The sequence below is a fragment of the Anser brachyrhynchus genome (assembly GCF_964034855.1).
Source record: "Anser brachyrhynchus genome assembly, chromosome: 4".
In the NCBI taxonomy this organism is placed as follows: Eukaryota; Metazoa; Chordata; class Aves; order Anseriformes; family Anatidae; genus Anser; species Anser brachyrhynchus.
The window spans coordinates 37,917,892-37,938,589 of record NC_137698.1 but is presented as its reverse complement, the minus strand read 5'-3'; the positions used below and the strand labels follow the sequence as shown (position 1 = coordinate 37,938,589).

The 20,698-nt window shown below is 38.3% G+C and overlaps 1 protein-coding gene across 23 annotated transcripts in view; it reads right to left on the bottom strand.

The window, feature by feature from the left end:
- The window catches only part of INPP4B (inositol polyphosphate-4-phosphatase type II B), a 304,962-nt gene that overhangs the window by 5,364 nt on the left and 278,900 nt on the right, over positions 1-20,698 (bottom strand). For 9 of the 23 annotated variants that reach the window (XM_080590935.1, XM_080590952.1, XM_080590958.1 and 6 more), the window contains one exon: positions 11-1,397. The exons of 5 other annotated variants lie outside the window; for them this stretch is intronic. In XM_080590935.1, the coding sequence (XP_080447061.1) occupies positions 1,223-1,397 (175 nt within the window). In that variant the 3' untranslated portion in view covers positions 11-1,222. Of the gene's footprint in view, positions 1-8; positions 1,398-2,642; positions 20,657-20,698 lie in introns of those variants that run through there. 9 more of the 23 variants (XM_080590944.1, XM_080590943.1, XM_080590945.1 and 6 more) reach the window with 4 other exon arrangements.

Here is a 20,698-nt window from a genome sequence, read left to right as displayed (position 1 = left end):
TAGTGAAAGGGGGAAAAAGTACAACTTCATGAAACACAGAATAAATAAATAAGCTTTATTTGTTCATTGCAGAGTTTCAGCAACAGTTGAAGTAAAAATAACAAAGATTCAACTCTACATTTTTGTTTTCCACAAGTGATGATACATCTTACAAAATTAAATCTAAGGCCAGGCCCAGTACAGTTATTGCCCTCAGAAATAGGTGATAAGATTTTTTCCCCTAATATATTTGCCCTTGAGGTTTAAGGTTCAGTTAAAAAAAATTAAATAATGATACATTTCATTTTAATTCCAGAAATATATTTGCCTTTTATACCTTCTAATACTTTTTCAAATTGTTTACTGTATACGTGAGAGTACATGTTGCCATAAAAATGTGTATTCTAGGAATAAGGCATTTTATTAAGTCTGGCCCTATAGATTTCTGAAGGAAAGTTTTGTCTCTGCTTCATTTCTCCTATGTTCGGCTTTGCAATGAAAAAAAGAGAGAATGGCTTTTCAAACAGCCCAATCCAACTCTCTGCTTTATAAAGGAAAGATGTTTGTTCACGTACAGTACAAAAGTCACAAGTGCCAAAGTGGTGCATCAAGACATAAACAGGACTTAGTTAAAAAGAATATAAAAGTGTCTTGAAAGCAAAAGCAACTAAAGCAACAATTACAAACAGGTTAATTTAATTACAAAACAGAACTTGCTCTATTCCAGTTGGTTACTTGACAGAAAAGGGTTAGTTGTAGCAAATAAATAACCATTTCTTGAACAAAAAATATCCCATCAGCTGATAATAACAATGAAAATAACACAATGAAATTAAGTCTTACAAACCACCACCCTGTAATATTGGTCTGGGGGTTAGTCTGTATTGTGCAAATCCATTTTTAATTTTTAATTTTGTCATACTAGTTACTCTGGAAAGAGGGGTTCAAGCATTCAGGATTCCACATCTTCTTGTATACACAGTGACAGCATTGTAAGTGGGCTTTCTTTGAGCTAATTACAGTGGGAAAGCTTTACCATGGACAGAAAGAGCAAATCAATTCACTCAATGCATAGTATACTTCTCAGAGTTCAGAAAAAAATAACAAAAACAGTACATTTCAGACATTTGTATCTTAAAGATGAATCCTTGGGGTCTGAAATTGTAGAAATATTACAGCATAATTTCTTTTTCTAAAGTTAGCATGTTGCTGTTTGTAGAAAAGAAAGGAACACAAGTGAAGTTTATTGATATTTGGCTAATAGCAAAGCAAGACTTAAAATAAGCCACACAACCAGCAAGTGAGAGCTGACAAGCAGCAAGGCGACAGGATAGAAGTGTCGAGAAGTTGGCTTGTTATCAGTTAGACAGCCTGTTTCGGGATCATCCGATTCATTCAGTGCTCCCTGGGTTTGTCTGCTGTTAAACAGGGGAAGTTAGGAACAAATAGAACAGCATTTAAACAGCAAAGAAAGCCAACATGTAGGCATTTTGACAACAAAGCGAAACTACATAGCCATTCTGATGAAATAGATTTATGCTAAGTACTTGCATATATTTAGATTGTTCTACAGCTGACAAGGGATGCACAATGGCTAGGTGGATAACATCTCTTTAAGCCTACTAAGTGCCTTAGGGTAGTATCCACAAGTTAACATAACTTATGAGATGAGCGATACTATCACTACCATGAACACACACACCAAATGTAAATGAAATAAGGAAGTAAAAAAAATAGCTAAGGAAGCAAAGAAAAGAAAGATCACAAATATGTCACAACGTGGCATTGACAAAATAATGTCTCCATGGTTTTCACAGATTTTTCAGTCCTGCTTTACTAACTACTAAGAAATATATAGACAGAAATAGAGAAGCCACGTTTTTTTTTTTGAAAGAGTTACAACTATTCTGAAATAGTTTTAAATGACAGTAAATTGTCTTCAAAATTTATCAGTTCTGGTGGCTCAGCTTTGAAAAATGCAGTTATTTTTATTTAAAGGCTCACACCTGTATTACCATAAGAAATTTACCTTGTACCTTGTTCAGTCGACTCAGCTAAGAACTAATCTGCTTACAATGAAGTTGTACCGAATCTCTGTAAGTTGTACAGTCACTTCCCTACCAGAGCAGCAGGGATACTTTCAAATCACCACCAATCTTTCCTATTGTAGTCTTGATAGCTTCTATACAAGTAGAATTATACATACTTCAACTATACCTCTTCAGTCCCTCTGAACTGATCTTTATTTGCATATGCTCAGGATTCCTGTTCATGGACTTCCTTTAGGCACTAAGGAACGATGAGAATTTTAATTTTCTAGTTACTATGAATATTCTGTGATGAAAAGGTAACTCTTCTTTTTTTTTTTTTCCTTTGTGGATGTAAGAATATCCAAATACATCAGATAGCAAGAATTCTCATTCAAAAGCACATGTCCCAGGTATGCTGTTTGTCAAGAAAAAGTACCAGCAGACCGTAAAGAGACTGTAGGTCAGTAGAATCGCACAGCCCCATGTAAAATGAACTCAGAACTTCCTTCCTCTTCTGCCCTCATGATAATATAATAATTTGTGATCAAATATGAGGACTCAGTGTATTTCTTTTCATTAATTTTCTGCTTTATCTTATATTTCTATGTACTTCTAAAAACATACTGCTTACTATTTTTCCTTTTCCTTTCTTAATCTTAAGGCAATCCTACAAGTTGGCCTCTGACCCTTTTCCACTCTCCCTCCCACCTTTTCCACTCTTTGAGATGAGCATGAGAGTTTCATCTTACTCCCTTTATGCCCATGATTGGGAGCTCTAGCTCAGCACAGTCTTATCTATCCCTTCCTGGCCTCACATCCCCAGGGCTTTTGGACAGTTCTGGATGTCCTCCACATCACAAACTTCACATGTGCATTTATGGCAGAGCAGACGCAGAGACTGAACTCTTCCATCCAGGCAGCAACAAAGCTCAGCGTTCAGCAAGTTTGCACAGCCTCTGCATTAGCCACTGGTTAGGTACTTCATTCAGAAGGGCGTTAGTTTTGCATGCCAATAATTTATTCTAAGCAGAGTGAGTTACATGCTTACAGACTGCCTCTCCGGGGATGCAAACCTCCTACTTCTGTAGCTTGCCCTGCTCTGTTTTGCTCTGTATCTCATTGACAGTACAGTCTTTTATCTGTTTCTACAACTCCCATTAGCATCACTACGATTTGTGCACTTATAATGATGGAAATACAGATAATAGCCATTTGTTCTATTATTTTTTTTTCAATAGAAAAGCCTACAGTACATTTGTTCTTTGATACGCTGAAAAGAATGATCAGTGTCTTTCAACATAATTAGTTCTATCTTACCCCCAGGAAAACCAGTGTGAACAGCTGATGCATGGGGACCTCTGTTCCACATATCAGTCGCATCATTCTATGCATGATTCAGTAAGACATTCTCAAAATAGAGCAAGGGGATCCAACTCCATTACTAGCTATCCAAGAACAAGGCTGAGTGGAATATCTAAACATGCTTTTAATTTAAGAGGAATATTTCATCACGGACAGGTGCTTTGCTAAGCACTGCAAATACTTTTCAATGCAATTCAGTGACATCTTGTAACAAACCTTGAAGTGTTCTCCATAGTGACTGAAGTATCTCAAGTTAAACAGTGGGGACCTATATACACTTGGCTGCCTGTAGTGTGACAACACTGTTTCCCTTTGCCCACCTAAATCTGGTGGAAGTTTTACTGCATCAGAAAGCACGCATCCAGTTGTTGCCACATCAGCTGGATTTATTCAGCTTCCAACTGACAAAGCACAACCAGAACAGAGTGGTATCTGACCCTATAATGGTGTGAAGGCATAGCCATAGCTTTTGATGTTCTCCCCATCACAAACCACATTCTAAGAGCTCTTAAGTCTCAGCAAAGGGGAAGGAAGAAAGCTTCCAAAATATTAAACAAGCTTGTATTGCACATGCACACATAAAGGGACTAGTGAAAATTTCTGAATTCATAACATCTGGGGTCACAAACACCTCTCTAACCTATAGTACTAATTTAATTCATTTACTTTCAAATTGTTTATTTGAGGCTTACAGCAAAGTACAAATAACAAAATGACAGCCAAGGGTGCTGTAACTTTAATGATGATATAACCATTTCAATCTGCCTTCTATCTCAGTTGGTGTTTTATCATCTTAAGCTCCTATTGAGATAATGTTGCATGCCTATCAAATGAGAGAGAGCAAAACAGCAAGTACTTTCTGCTGTCTTTTAACCTGGATGACAAATTGTTTGAAACTCCGAGCAGTGGAGCAGAGAATGAAAATGCTGTGAGGAAAAAAAGAAGCCTCTGAAGAATCCTTATAAAGTCAAGCATGCCTACCAGGGCACACTCCAGCTTTTCATTATCACACTGCTTGGCCATCCCTGCACGGTGTTTTTGGAAGAGACACATTTTTATGCCTTGGGATACAGCCTTCTCCTAGTAGAACTTTTCCAGATCCAGCTACTAATGATACTGGAAATGCTAAATTGTCCTAAAGCAGTGCTTCAGGAAGAATAGTTAGGCAGCTTTCTATCAACACAAGGATCCCCACGTGCTAGCAGTGACTTCAGTCTGAATTCATTGTTTTATATACCACAGATACTTTGGGGAATCTGCCTTTTTTGAAAATAGGCTCAAGCAAGCAGTTTGTGAGCCTTCTGGGTTTTTCTTGTCAAACTCCAGTGCTGACACACAAAAATGGCAAAAGCGAGATGCTTCTCTTTAATCCCTTACAACAATGGCAGCAAAGACATTTCTTCAAATAGAAGTGATTGCAAATGGTTCTCAATCTTACACAATTTTGCTAACTTACCTCCTGTTTTTATTTAAGACTAGCACAATCCAGAACTTTTAAAGAAGAAGCTTCTCCAAAGAGTTTCAGCCCTCTCAAGGTTTTTAAATGGAACACTGTCTGCTTGCTTTTTTTTTTTTTTAATACAATTGTTGGAGTGAAAGCTACTTAGTTTTTGCATTATTCATGTTACTGCAATTCACTGAAATGCTCCAGTTGTATGAAGAGGAAAAAACAGTGTTTTTAATGCACAGCAGTACAGTTCTAGGAATGCATCCTTAACTTTTTCAAAGTGGGGAGATGGGATCCTTGTGAGCATCTCTTGGCCATTATCAAGATGCTGCACCACAACATCTGAAATAATAAAATGTGATTCACAAGGAAATAGATCTCAGCCCAGTCCTGGAGGACTGCTGAATCAGCAGAACTCACATAAAACAGATAGAGGAATATTGGGCAAAACCCCTTTATGTTCAAAGATAAAGTTGATAAAATAAAACCTCCAACTATCTGTAAAAAAAGAAAAAAGTTTCTGCATCATTTTAAATGGAAGACGTAGGAAGGAAGCTATCAGAAATTTTCTGTATAAACAATCTTTTCAATAGTTTTCTGCTGTGTACTGTTGTCAATAACTTAAAAAAATTCCTCAAATCTAGACAGTATTAAATAAAATAAAAAATGCTATAAATCAATTTTTGCTGCTTATGTGATCCTATAATCTCCACTCAGGTTCAAAACTGACATTACTGAAACTGAATAGCAGTCTTATATCTAAGAATACTGATGAATTCAGTCAGCAATTTGGAGACAGCTGGTACTAAACATACATCAGCAATATAAACATATATAAAATGTGCATCAAATTGCCACACTAAAACCACTCTTCTTGTTTTATCTTCTATAAAAGAACAAAACAAAATTGGAAGTTCAGTTGGAAGAGACCTACAGAGTTCATTTAGTTCAACTGCCTGGCCACTTGAGGGTTAGCCAAAAGTTAAAGTTGTTGAGGGCACTGTCCAAATGCCTCTTGAACTCTGACAGGCCTGGGGCATCAACCATGTCACCAGGAAGCTTGCTCCAGTGTTTGACCACCTACACAATAAACAATTTTTTCCCAATGGCCAGATTGAACCTCTGCTGGGGGAGCTTTGTGCTGTCCTGTACTGTAACTTCTTTGCCTATTCTTTTCTCTTTTGCCAGTATCCTCTATTCCGTTAATCCTTTCTTCTCTCCCCCATTCAAAATATTTAGTTATATTTTAATAATTATATATTTTAAATATTTAACATATATATTTTACAATTTCATCATTTAATGTGCTCTCCTTACCCTTTCTACTTCCTAAATAACCAGAGGCTTGTCCACTGAGTTTGTCCAGGCAGCAGATTCATGATGGAGTCATAATAACATGACATCTAGATCTTCAAAAATATAATGAACACATAGTAATTTGTTTTGCACTCAGACCTCTAGAGCTATGGTTTCTCAATCTGTCCAAAGAAAAAGATTCAATCTGAGGTGCTGGTTAGAAACAGCAGAGTACTGGAAGCTCAGCTATGGTCACAGCACAGCTTTTAAACACTGTTACGGACAGCTCATAATGGATCCGTAAAGCAACAGATTAATTAGCACACTCTCTTGCAGCAGTAGTTAAGAGGCCGGGAGACACCTGGTTTCTGTGCACACAACCACATCCTGCAAAACCCTGTTGTTGTACGTGATCACACTGAAAAGTACTCTGGACTCTTCGGAAGGAATGCTGGAGTCAAAATTCAATTTATTCGATTGCTCTCCTCCCTTTCCTGTCTACATGTTCCCATTCAAGTCCAACTAACTACAGATGTCCAAATTTCCCACCAGGTTTCATCAACAGACGTTTTTAAATTTCCCAGGGCAAGTGAATGGGAGGCACTTCCCACACTTGCAACCAGTAAAACAGCACAACTCACTCCCATTTTGGAGTATGGAAACATCCTCCTGCCATCCTGCTGTGCAACATCCTTCCCAAATTAACGGTGTGGAGTCTTGCAGATTAAAGCAGATAGTCACGACTTATTATCTGATCATATGTCTTCTCTAAATTAAGAGAGAGACATTATCTCAATTCTGATATAAAACTCCGGAAAATAACCATATATTAAAAAAATAAAACAAAACAAGAACAAAAAAACCCACAAGCGTTCATCTATCCTTTACAAATGTGCATCAAAGAAAGCATCATTTGTTGGTTCACGAGTCCAGTTTAATAATATTGAAGACAGTTCATGAGTTAGGTATTTTGTCATTTAACAAAATTAAATGGTATAGCAGTGTAGAACTGCCCTCAGCAGTTCCCTGCTGCTGAAGCAAAATAGCAAAACCAAGTTCACGTTACATTCCCTGCATCCCCCTTTCTCTGCCAAAAGACTGCTGAGCACTGGCCGCCACGTGGGAACAGCCCCTTGGTTGTGCCAACCCCCAAACCTAGGGGAGCACTGGTCTCTGTTGGCCAACACTGTGCCAAGAGACACTTAATAATTTCACTGAATAAAATCACTGAGAAATCACTGAGATCACATCCTAGAAACATTCCCCAGTAACTTGTAAGTGTGGACACAGGCTTTAATTCCTGCAAAGCTGTTCTGGTAGCGTGTGAAGGATTAGCTTCAAAACTGAAAGGTGAGGGGTTTGCAGGAGAGCTGCTGCTTTACCTGTCAGAACAGCTGAGTGGTTTTTGAAACATGATTTTCACCTCTTATTATACTTCAAGTAAAGGATTTGCTGTTTGATCCTACTATTTACTAATACCATTGTGCAGCATTACACGTCAATTCTACAAAGGTTTCTCTTCGTATCCAAAAAAATATGATTCTAATAATCTTCCCAGACATTCTTCCATAAAGTATTAGGATCACATGCAAGCAAAATTTTCAGGACAAAACTGCAAAATCTTTCCTGAGAAACTTCTCTCGGAAAGTTTAAATTCAATCTAACATGCAACCAAAATTAAAGCAAATGTGATCTATGGCCTAGTGCAGGAAAAAAGAACACAAAAAGAAACAAACCAGGCACAACCAACCCCCCCAGACCACAGCTCTGGTATCACAGTGACCTGAGTGTGGGAAGTGATGACGACGACATCCTTTGAATAAGTTCTGAACATACGAAATGTTTTCCTTCCATAAGGTTGTGGCGCCAGTATTATTGGCTAGTGAGTCACACTTATTTCCAGTATGTTTCTGACATAGAAAGGGGAGTTTTACCAAGGATGTGATTATACGTTTAGCTCACAGAGCACAGTGAAACCGTGATAAATTCTCTCTTGTATATCTAATCGTGTCTTAAATACTTCCTGTTGACCATGAAGAAACTTCATGAATCATTCCTTAACTTTCAGCAAAGATTTTTTTTTAAGCCTTTTTACTCCATGGTGAAGAACAGCTGAAAAACTGATTTAAGAGGCCGAATAGGCTTGTTGTACAGCCATGCATGAAGGATAGCGCTTAAAATCTGACATTAATTTCTACATGCTCATGTCTATATGTAGGATGACAAAATTAAGGTCAGAGGGAACTGTTGGTGTAAAATGAGGATCAATTATTCTGTGTTGCAGTTGTAATTCAGGTCATTTTAAGTGAGGAAAGTGTTGAACAGCAACAGGTATAAATTTGACTGTTCTTAGTATTTTCTACCTGTAATTTCAAATTGAGATATGAAGAGGAACGTCACTGATTCTGATTAGTAACACCAATTCATATAAACTCTTCATGGGATTTACCAATGCGTGAGTCATGTGATAAATCATAGGAAAGATTTGTAAACTGCTCTTCCATCTCAAGTAAATAGTATCAGTTGCTTTCTACCAACATACTGAAATAGGTGTTTTCTGAAAAACATATTAATGGTTTGAGAGCTGATCTGTTCTGTGCCCAGACTTTCTCTGAGTGCTAGTACATGGGTGTACTTAAGCAGGGGGGAGGTTAGTGCTCATGTAGATTTGTCAAACATGAAAAATGCACCTGAAACACGATTTCAGCCAGTGCACAAGTGCTGGTACCAGCAGCACCAAATGCAGCAAAGAAAGCTCCTGTACGTACTCTATAACTGAAACCACCACCCTAAAAATGCTCAGATCGGGACGCAGACTAGTGATCTGGAGACGTCATCCCAACCATCCTATCGAATAAACCACCTTCTCTTTAGTGGTGACTAAAACCAACCTGCTGAGTTTTATAAATTGTAAGCAATACCCCAACTGAACCCCAAATGCACTACTTTTTCCTCCTACCCCCTTCAGAACAAATGATAAGGATGGGCTGAAGTACCTGAAATTAGGTATTTACACTAATTTTGATAATTGCCATTACTGACAAATAAGCAGAATATATACTATTTTAAAAATACATATACTGGGAGAAAAGAGGGGTTTTACTACTAAAATTCTAAAGCATATAACATAAAATTGGAACCTTCCAAGATTTTGTAGAAAACTTATTCATCTATAATCTATTATTCTGAAGAAGCATTACGCCAGAAGCAGCGTTTGAGTATTTCCTTCCTTCCTTCCCCAGGAAGAAACATGTAAAGCAGCAGGAGGGTGTAAATCTTCCCTCACTGAGATATCGGATAGTTATCTCTGTCTGCAGAGGTTTTTTCTACTGTTGTGGAAGCTGGTTATTTTGTGCGCTGGAAGGAAAACAGTTTAAGAAACGTTTCAGTAAGACATCATCTCATGGTGCTCCTACTTTAGATAAACACTGCACCAATTTTCCAGATAAAGCTCTTCTTTTGAAATATCTTGAATGTCCCTAAAATCCAGCACTGCGTGATATTGTGCTGGAGGCAATTCCAGCATCTCCTATTTTATACTCTTTTTTACAGGAATGCAGCTCCCAACCTAGTCAAGTCTGAGCGATATTAACCCAGGTATTGCCTGTGTTTCTGGTCATGCTTTTCTTTAATCACTCGAAGAAAAACAGTTAACACTCACTCACATACTCTAAGTATTTGAATAACTATGAGCCAAATGCAAGGTGGACAAACAGATCTACAGTGCAGCCAAAAGGCACACGGGTCCTTAATTAGAAACCCTTTGTTCCCCCAAATGCCCATTACAATGGCAGGCCTTAAGGAATTCTGCTTCCCTTTTAATATCTAATAAATGCTAATGCTCTTCAAGCACCTTGTAACATATCCCGCAAGAACCTTTCTGCAAATGACACTGCCTTGACGGGCCCTGTGAGCTACACCAGCATTCACAGCTCTCTCTGGTGTCTGCCAGGGGTCGCTGAGCCACGAAAAAGCACAGCCCCTACTCCAGCCTGAGCAGGTTGCTGCTCTCTCCTCGACTTTTGGTTAGTGCCGCCTTTCTGTGGCTGTTGCACAGCACTTAGAGGCTTCTAGTAATGAAACAAATTTCCCTTTAGAGCATGCATCCACTGCACGGGTAAGAATACAGCAGAGACCAAGAATTTTAAACTGCTGACATTATCTCCTGCCACAAACACAAATATATACGGACGAGTATGCAAGAGTTGAGAGATCTCCACTATTCCCAGTTTTACTCCCAATTAACCTTTACAAAAAGCTAAATCAGCTTCTTATCATCTCACCAGAGTGCAGCCAACGCATGGAAAGGGTGCTGGAATCACGCTTGTCTCATTTTATTAGTATTTCATCCTGTGTTAGTTAAAAATAAATTCTGTAATGTGCTATTAATGTGCTGCTACTAACAGCTTAAATACAATCAATAAAACACAAAAGCTGCAATTAAACAACAAAAGTAATTTTTAGAAATTATCGCTGCCTAGCTACAGGCTTCACTTGTTATCTCATTAATATACACAGGGGGCAGAGTTAGCTTGTGCACTGTTTATGTACTACTAGATTAATGATATCCTTCCTACTCTTACAGCATGGCTAAAGCAAACAACTAGCAAAACTTCTCTAAACTATTTTGGTTCAGTTTTGCTCCCTGCATGAATATTTCAGGACAGCAGATAGGAGATTCAAACAAAGCTAAAGGCATGTGAGCGCAGGCCAGCAACTGCACTTGTCAGACAAGTATGTGTACTAATGCATACAGAATATTTTGCTGCGTGAAATAATAGATTACATTTTCTCAGGTATGGAACACAGCAATGAAACATCTGCAGAATACTGTAAAAAAATTAAAATGTGATAACCCACAGTAAGATAAAATTACTCACAGCTAATGGAATGAAACTGGAAAAAATGACAGTTTTACATTGGTCCAATAATGTTCTGTCATGTTCAGGAGAGTTAACAATTAAAGAAGTAACATACAATCCAAGGGCAAGGAAAGAGTTATCTGCCAATCATTTGTTTCCTTAAAGAGGAGTTATTTTATTCACAAAGTTTCCTCTGTCTCCCTTTCATTCAAATGATTAGCTACATATTTGTTCTAAGGAATAGTAGCTATACATAATACATATTTTTAAAAGTAAACGTCAGATCACAGTAGAAGGATTAGAACATCATTCACTAAAACACTGAATAGTTGTTTTTTTTTTTTTAATTCTATACGTGTATCTACTGAAAAAAACCTTAAGTATTTGCAGAATTCAGAGTGTTCCAAAAATTATTTAAGTTCTAGTAACTTTGTGTCTGAAACAGGTGTCAAATTTAAGTTAGCCACCAACATATATAAATAGCAGTTCAGGAGAACAGCATTTTAAGTTCATTGCTTAATCGCTACTGCTGTCTATATAAACAAGGAAACTAACAAAAAGGGACTTTTACCTTCAAAATAGCAAAGCATGCAGTCAGTATTTTATCACAGGAAACAAGCAGAAAATAAAGGAAGCAGCCTGAATATAACAGTGGGTGCAGGTTAATCAGCTATTTAGTGGTGCACTTTTCACTTTTTTTTTTTAATAACTTTCTTGTGTTCGCTGAGCCTATGATAAATGCATTGGTGTCTAGTGCTAAATGTAGATTTAAACCACATTGGGTAGTGTGCTGATGCCAGAAAAATCTCTCCCGTGCTAAGTTTTGCCCTCCTCATTTTATTTTACCTTCAGTTGCTTTGGTGGATAACTACAACATGCACCAAGCTGAGTGCTTTAAAAGGCAACGTGCCATATGCTCCCTGACCTGCAGTGTCAAGCATCTGGGTGCCAAAATTCACAGCCCAGGCTTCCTGTAAGCATAGAGAGCATCCCCAGGATGACTCAGCGCCCCTATATTAGGTCGTTACCTGTCCTCCAAGATGTGTACTAGGAACACAAATTCTTAATCCAGATATTCATATGAAAGACACCTGTAGTTTTATGATAACAACAGCTTGATTATGAGTGTTTACACGGAGTTCAGAAAGCTTTGTAAAAGACTTCTCCAACAGCTAATTGCCCACTTAGCCATTCCCCACCTTTACAAAGCTTTAAAATCTGCAGCTCATACATGGGGCAACCACTACATCGTTTACAAAATGAACCACACAAACCTCAGATTCCTTTTCCACACCATAAATACTGTCAAACATGATGCCTAACAGCATAAGCTTTCAAGCTCACTTGACTACAGACTATTTTTAAAGGACAGTCTCGATTTTTTCTGTAATGTGAATAAAGGAAAAAAAAAAAGATTTATGACGAAGCAATTATCTGTTTTGGGCTATGTTACAATGTGGTACAGAACATTAAGTTCTGCAACAAGACTAAATATCTTTTTATTTCTGTTTTAGCATTCCATAGCCAATGGAGTATGGATAGCAAGTTTAAAGTTTTTATTTTTTCCATAAAAGATCATTTGACTTTTTCTCTCCATTGCAACATGTATTTCATTTAATAAACTTTATAATAAAAAAAAAAACTATTAAAACACTGCTCTATTCAAGGATACAATTCAGAGGGGGTTCATTTAGTTCCATTAGTTTTAGCATCTGTGTTTTAAGTTGCAGATTGTTTCAAAAATGGCTATTGAGATAATGCACTGCTTCATTTACAGAGGAAATTGGATGCTTAATATATTTTGTAATGCAATAGGAACAAAGTGGTAGCATTTGCATAAAGCAGCCCACTGTAATACCAGGTTTTGATCCTGTCTGGGAAAAGGTCTTTTGACTTGTGCTGAGCCAGCGTGTCGTTATTCCATCTGGCTGTGTCTTGTCATGCAGTGAAGTGCACACAACAGAAAGCCACATTTGGGAAGGGTTGTTACTGTATCTGTGCCTAAAAAAGCCAAATTCATCAAGAGAGGATGCTTATTAATTTAACTAATTACACAGATTGTTTGTGGAGAACAGACTGGCCCAAGCGAACTGAGCACAGCATCACAAACCTGCACTCCCTTACATGCTGTTGATACAGCCACTTGGAGAAGGGGGACAGATGGGCCCACCAGAGACCTCACCCTGATGGCCCTAGACAATATTTGTTGGTGCTGACTCTGCTATAGCCATCCCAGTTCTATTTCAGGGGAAGGACGTGTCAGAAAGTATATGAGATGTGTGTGGCACAAGGCAGTATTTCAGAAAAGACACACGTCCAAATTCTTTGAATTTGAAGGAGATGGTAGCAGTTATCACCACAGCACCCATCGGGCTGCGCAGCTGCACTTGTGAAACACTTTCATGAGTTTTGCTTTGCAAATGCTTTTAACTGGTTTAATCATTCTCTGCTTCAGATAATCAGTCTCTGTCTTACTAACTTGTTATTTCCTAGAATTATCACATCGTGTTAGTCACAATGCTTATCTTTTCTTCGTCTGGGTACGTATTTGGGTTGGTTTGATTCAATCCTAAGATACACAACCGAATTAAAAATGCTTTTGCTATATTAACTGTAACAACAGGCAAAGAAGAAAATGACAGTTTTTCATCTGCTTAAGAGGCAGTCTCAGAATAGGCCCAGGTCTTGGAGATACCTGTACTGTGTCTAAGCACTATTACAAGCATGAAGGAGAGAATCAAAACTGTGAGTTCAAGTTCATTACCACCTCACTGCAAGTTTTACCTTAGAATTAAACTTAAATTGAGACTGAAATGAGTTTTGTTATCCCTATTGTGCTGCACAAAGGATGATTCTTCCTGACAGCAGGAAGAATGATTGCCTTCAGGACTGAAAACAGAATTTCAGATACCACTGTGCAAAATAAATTCAAAAAAAATCAGCTTATACTACAAATACTTTTATGGACTGCTGTGCTATGTGTTTGCTCAGCATCCTCTTACCAGTGAATAGCTGTTGTCTGAAAGTGAGGAAAAACTGTCTGATTTGAAAAGTGCTCGTGCACTGAGGTTTCGTTATCCTTCCCGAAACACCAAGAACAATAGCTGTATCACATTATAGTAACAAGTGGCTGAATTTTCCCAGTAACTCTACCTCAGCAAAATCGTCATCTACAAACAAGCTTTTGCATCTGAAGACAGTAAAGCTGTGGGGCGACACAGAACTTGAAGGTCTGAAGTGTTTTAATCTAACTTCTAACGGCCAGTCACGCGAAACAATCAGAAAACAGTGAAACAGGAAAAAAAGCTCTCTAAAAACTGTTTCTCGTCTTGTACTAATATTTTAAAAGTTTGTAAGCCATATTTGAAAATTCATTAAGTCACCTAGGAAAGCAGCAACACATGACAAAATGCACCACTTCCTACATTTTCTTGGAGTATTTATGTCTGCGTGTTATGTGCTATACCATACAGACCATTGTACTTAGGAAGCAAAACTCTGCTGTATGCAATGTTACCTTGTTAAGCACCACGAAAAGGTGATTTCAATCCTCTTCAACCAGAAAAATCTCACAGGTTTTCAATCTACCAGATTACACGTTATGGCCAGCCTGACAATTAACGGCTTTTGTTACAGAGATACTCTAATCTATCTATAAAGCAAAGAAAGCATGAAGCACAAAGACATATCCACCCTAGAGGCTTCATGAAATAACAATTTTTCCGTCAAGAAACATCAACTTGCAGTTAAAATGCAAGACGGTACCTTACAGAGTGCAGCATGGCAGGTTAACTGGGAAAACAATCCTACAGGAATAAAAATGAATACCCATCTAACTAGGCAGCACCTCTTGGCTATTTCTACTGCACATGAGGGAAAAGAGTAGTAGAAGTCTTAGATATGCAAGTTCACTTCAGGAATGAATTCAAGTAGCATCTACACGGCCAGCTATACTAGTCTGCGTAACAGAAATGTCAAACTATATTTAAAGCAATTGTCTATAAATTTGCTGATAATGCCACTGTAGCAGCAAATGTTTACAGAGAAAGAGGACAGGGAGCAAGTTTCTCCCCTAGGCAGCAGCAGCAGAGTAAGAAAGACAGACAGGACATTCTTCAGTGTGGTGCTGAGGAAGGACCAGCACCAACACTCGGGCAGTACACAGCACGATTTGGCAGCACCAGCACCACCACATGCAGGACTGCCGCGTGAACATGAAAAACAAAAGGGAATGCAAAAAGTTATTAACGCGCACAGCAGTGAATGTCAGTAAAGCAATGAACCTTATAAGCATTTCTATTGCATGTTCGGGGCAGCAACAACTTCTGTTTTAAATAAGGGAGACAATGAGAAGAGTCTGTATTTAATAAAAAGTAGATCCAAATCAAATGTCCAACAAAGGAAAGGGCTGTGTGGTCACAAGTAGATGATTTGACATCTCTACTCCATCATCTTCCCACAGAAAGACACCGGTGCATTTCTTCATCTCACCCTTTGCTGGTCAATTAGAAACTTTTCTCTTTTTTCTTTTTCTAGAAACTTTTCAAGTCAAGAATGTTTGACAGAAAGAAGTGTTTTCACATCTGCTCACATCTAAGCTCTTGGCCTATTCCTGTTACATTTAACCAGTGATTATTAAATGAAAGACAGTTAGTATGTACGAAACTTGCCACATTAGCAGTTGCTACGTTGGTGGGAAAATTGAGAATACAATACAAACTGGTAAGAATAAAGTATTAGAAAGTGTCTCTCTTCCTTCAGGAAACAAACTCACATCTTTCTGGTTATAAGCTCTTAAATGAGAGAGATGAGATCTTTAAAATATCTAGCAACACAAAGAAGTAGCAATGTGAAAGTAGGAAAGAGCATAATCTTAAGTGCACACTGATGACAAGAAAAGGTGAAACAGCAAACACTGAACACATCGAAGATTTAAAAAGACCTCATGAATAAGTGTTCAGAACTGGTAGTCAGTGTTATCAAAACAGACTTCTAGAATTCCAGAGTCTATCTATGGATTGGTGAATTATTATCGTAAATGTTCATCTTTTAAACACTACTTTAGTCATTTTGAAACCAGCCAATAATGCTTCTGACATAGTGCCAGCTTAGCCATTTTTATTAGTTTTCCTGAAACGTTCAATGCAACTGCCATTTTATTACATAAAATAAACTTAGATCGTGTCAGTTTTGGTTAAATTAAGCAAACAGCAACAATAACCCCCACCAGGCTAAAAGTGTTGGTTTTTATTTCCTGGCTGAAATGTGTTATGAAAAAATTTGCTCAACCACTTACTGTGGACATTCCCACCTTCTGCTTATCACAACAAGACAAGGCATTTTATTGGAAACTGTTCAGCAAACCTTTCTGTTGCTGGATTACTTTGCATTCGGTAGATGCTCCACTGTCAACAATTAGTTATGAGTTATAAATGGATTTAAATAAAAATTGACAACTTTGGAGCAGTGATTTTTGCAAAACGCATATGAAACAAAACATTATTTTGACAAGAATGATACATTTCCATTGGACCTACCAGTTTACTCAAAAACACAAACTGGTAATCAGATGGTTCTAAGCCAAGATCTTTCTTATAAAATATGTGACCAGATTGCTCCTTAACCCATTTTTTGAAGAATCTAAACAAGTTCTTCTTATCTGACAGTGCTGACTGTTGTGTGGAGAGGGCTTGTGACTGATGAGATTTTTTTATATTTTTAAAACAAGGTGCAAGGTCACTGCTCTGTTGCTGCTAATTAGCTGCTGCCTTTTTAGCCTCTCTTGCTACAGAAGCAAAGGTCACATGCTAGTGGTTGGTGTGGGGGGAAGGATCCCAGCAGCCTTTGGGCACGTTGACTGAGGTCAGCAGAAGTCAGATGAGGGATAAGAAACCTCAAAGATGACTACATTCTCACCAGTGCTAGGAAATACACAGCCAAGATACAGAGACACTGTCATGCAGAGAGTCTGTAGCACGAGTTTGAAGCTGCTTATAAATCTGAAAACCCATACAATCAATGAGAAGAGCAGAAAGAAGAGATTCCTTATAAAGGCCTGACTGTGAAAAAGCTTCAGTTGGGCCTCAAACACCTGTTTCCTAAAAAAAAGCCTACAGACCATGAAAGAATAAAGAAAACTACCCTTCTTCCCCCTCTCCCCCCAACAAGAGATCCAACTCTGACCTCCTACTCCTTCACGGAGCTAACCGTATCAGTGCAGCATGCTTGATTCAGCCCTGTTGATAAAAGTATTTACTTTAAAATTACAGATGCAATAATTCAAGTTATCAAATTACCCCCAGATGTGCTATTTTCTTCAAAAAAGAGAAAGACTACAAATAACTGATTCAAGAAAGAACTGCAACGCCACTCGTATCACAATACTACGGAATCTTTTTGATAAGGATAAGTGAAGCTTTGGAGCACCACAGATGGGTGGAATCTCCCTCCTGCCTCACTAACAGTGATCTAATTAGCATGCTGGGTCCTACAACCTAAATATTTCATCCCTGTTGCAGGGAAAAGCGATTTCCTTCCCACACTCTGACCTTCCCAGTTGATGGGACTTTACCCTCAGCTAACCCTGGCCTGGGATCCCAGGGCCTTGCACGGGTAGGAACTCTGCTTTGGCACCTTCCCAGGGCGCTGGGAGCACAGCCATGCCAGTGATCTTGGCATCAGGTATGTTTAGAGTCACAATACCACTACAGCATCGCTAAGTCCCAGGACCACAGAAACCACTGTTAAAAGGAGTCAGCTGCCGAGTGATTTGGCAGTGCAGCAGACCAAAAGAAAAAAAAAAAAAAAGCATGGAAGAAAACTGGAACAGGGATGGTGGATGAGAAGAATAAGATGATTGTTTGAGCGGGGAGTATTCCTAAAGAAGAAACTAAGCTGGATGATGGGATTAAGGAGCCTAAAACAAGAGTAAAAATAGACCTGCTACCTGCTTTCCGCATAAGCCAATTACAGCTGTGGCCTGACACTGCATCATCTTTGCACTGATGAAACGCAGTCTTCTTTTACAAAACACCCTATCCAGAACAGCAGCTAGTTGCTGCTCTTTTCTGCATCCCCTCCAACTTCTCCACAGCCCGTACTGGCTGGGACTTCAGGAAGGATACCAGCTCTCCCTGCCAATATTATATTATTCTGAGAATAATACAGTTTCAGAGACAGATAAATTCTTGAAGAGATTGAATCCATGATAATTTTAACTAGCTATTGTATGCTATTACTACCCACTTATTCTCCTCATTTCCTGCTCCTTTCTTATCTGAATTTTAGGTTTGGCAGTGCTGCTTTTCCTCAGAGCTTTAGCTGTACATGGTCAAAGCCAGGGTAATTCAGCTGCGGCTCATGGAGATTTAACAGGTAATAAATATGCATGCAGGACTTCTCCTACACAATCCCTCAGAAAATGTTAACAGAAATGAAATATAATAGGAAAAAAAAGTAGTATTACTCACTCCAGTGAGTAAAATGCATCTGTTTTCTGATTTCAGGTAAGGGAGTCCTTCATTGAAGTTCTGAATAAGGAACGGCATAAACACTCAAGTACAGTACTAAATGAGAAAGCAAAGTTATTGGAAAAGGCCTTCTTTTTTTTATTATTTATTTATTTTTATTATTATTTTATTTTTTAAATTTAAAAAAGTGATCATAATGTGTACCTGGTAATTAATTATGCATCTTTTTCACTGTCTGTGCTGAATAATTAAAATACTAAGGCAGCATAGCTCAATCCCCCCCACTCATTTGGGTCAAGATATGGTAAAAACTAATATGGGCTAGGTAAGAGAACATTACTATGTCAATGTTTCAGTGAGGAAAAAAAAGCACAAATTAGAGCAGAACAACTCAGAGTAGTTTTTGATTGGAATTCCATTAAATCTGGTTCTCCTTTGAAGAAAGGTGTCATCATATACATGTGCTCAGCCAAGGGCCAAGGACTCCCTTCAATTAAAAAAAAAAATCATAGAAAATCAAACCTTCTTTCTTTTTGCCACAAAGCTAAAAAACAAATACAGCCAAACATTTTCTTTTTCAATGGAAAAGGAGGTTGTTTTATTTATATTTTTTTTGGTGTAATACACTGCAATAAATATATGCACATGTTTTGCTACTCAGTAGTTTTACCTTCTGGTCCCTGAGTCTTCCTGAAGGACCCACCTTCCCTATGTTAGCAATGAAGGAGAAGCAGGTGCATTTCAACAGCTCACCCACCTGACTCTGGTGTCAAAATTTATAGACAATATGCATTGCGTTTGGTATTACCTTCCCTCCATGGTCTGACAGGAAAATTAAGCATATACTTCTACCTCCTGAAAATTTAAGTGCTTCAGTGAGGTAGCCTAGGTCACATCTTTAAATATTCCTTGCAAAGAGTGGCAAAGGTTTTTACTGTTTTCCCTTGAACACACCCCTCCCTCCCCTGTGATTAGCTCAATATTAGAATATAATTACAGGTTCCAGGGGAAGAGCATCTATAATTCCCGTTACACAATGCTTTCCATTAATGTTACACTTCCAATTGTTAGTTCATTTTGAATGGTGAAAATTTGAGCTTACAATGTCATGTAAAGAAGAAAAAATAGTGTTTTTTTTTTCCCCCTCCTTGATATGATTACTGGAGCGGGATTTGGTATTCTGCACAAAGGTAATAAAGGTATGAGAGATCTAACTATTGTAAGAGCCTGCTCTGGCAAGAATCTCAAATCACCTCTTCCTAACAAGGACTTGTTAAAATTCAGCAGGTACATGTTTTGAGGATTCAATCTGTGCTAAATGCCTGCCAAGTCAAGGGGTCAGACAAGGCTTTTCGTTGCTGTTCTTCTCCCTGGCGGACGGTGACTGCTGCAACACGAAGCAAAGGCAGTGAGGCAGGGGGACTGTCTCTGCTGCCCTCTCAATAGTTGTTACTGCAGCCAGTGTCCGAGCTCTGAGGAGGAGGAGAAAGACAAAGATAGCCACACGTGCAGAGGAAGAAGGAGCAACCAGAGGGAAATACTTCAGCAATAGTCTGGTGAAAATGAGGAAGGAACATGAGAAAAACCTCTCAAGAGGGTTCTCAGGACTCTGACTGGGGTGTTGATCAGAGAGGCTGAAATTAGTGCTTGTAAGAAGCCAGAAAAATCAGCTACAGGAGAAATGAAACTTCTGTAGTTAGCTAGAGAATATTCCCCTGCAGAACATGGACTTGAACATCTGGACCCAATATATGAAATATAAACAAAATGTATGAGACTACAGTATAAAGCAACCACTAATTTTACTTAATTTTCCCATGTAGAAGTCTGAACCTCACAGAAAACTTTCATGAGGCTTTTGTAGTGTTTGGGTTTCCTTTCCTTCCCACCCCCCCTTGTTATTTTCCCTCTCAAGTCTTAAAAAAAAAAAAAAAACAGATTTTTTTTTTAAACACCATGAAGATTAAATTTCTGAAATTAAGTACTTGTATTATAAAGCCTTAGAATTAATAAGGCCTGCTCAAGCTACTGCTTAACACTTTGTAATGGTTGTCTGTAACTCTTTCTCTTTCCAGCAGGATGCTCAGAACTAGACATTCATTCTAGAGAGGTACAACACTGTGCCGATGGCACTGATTCTTTTTTACATCTTGTTGCCTACTTCTTTCCATTTTATTTTCTTTCCTCTGTCAGATGCAATGCACACTCTTGCTGTGGAAAAAAAATAGTAATTTGGTTTTAGAAAAAAATTTG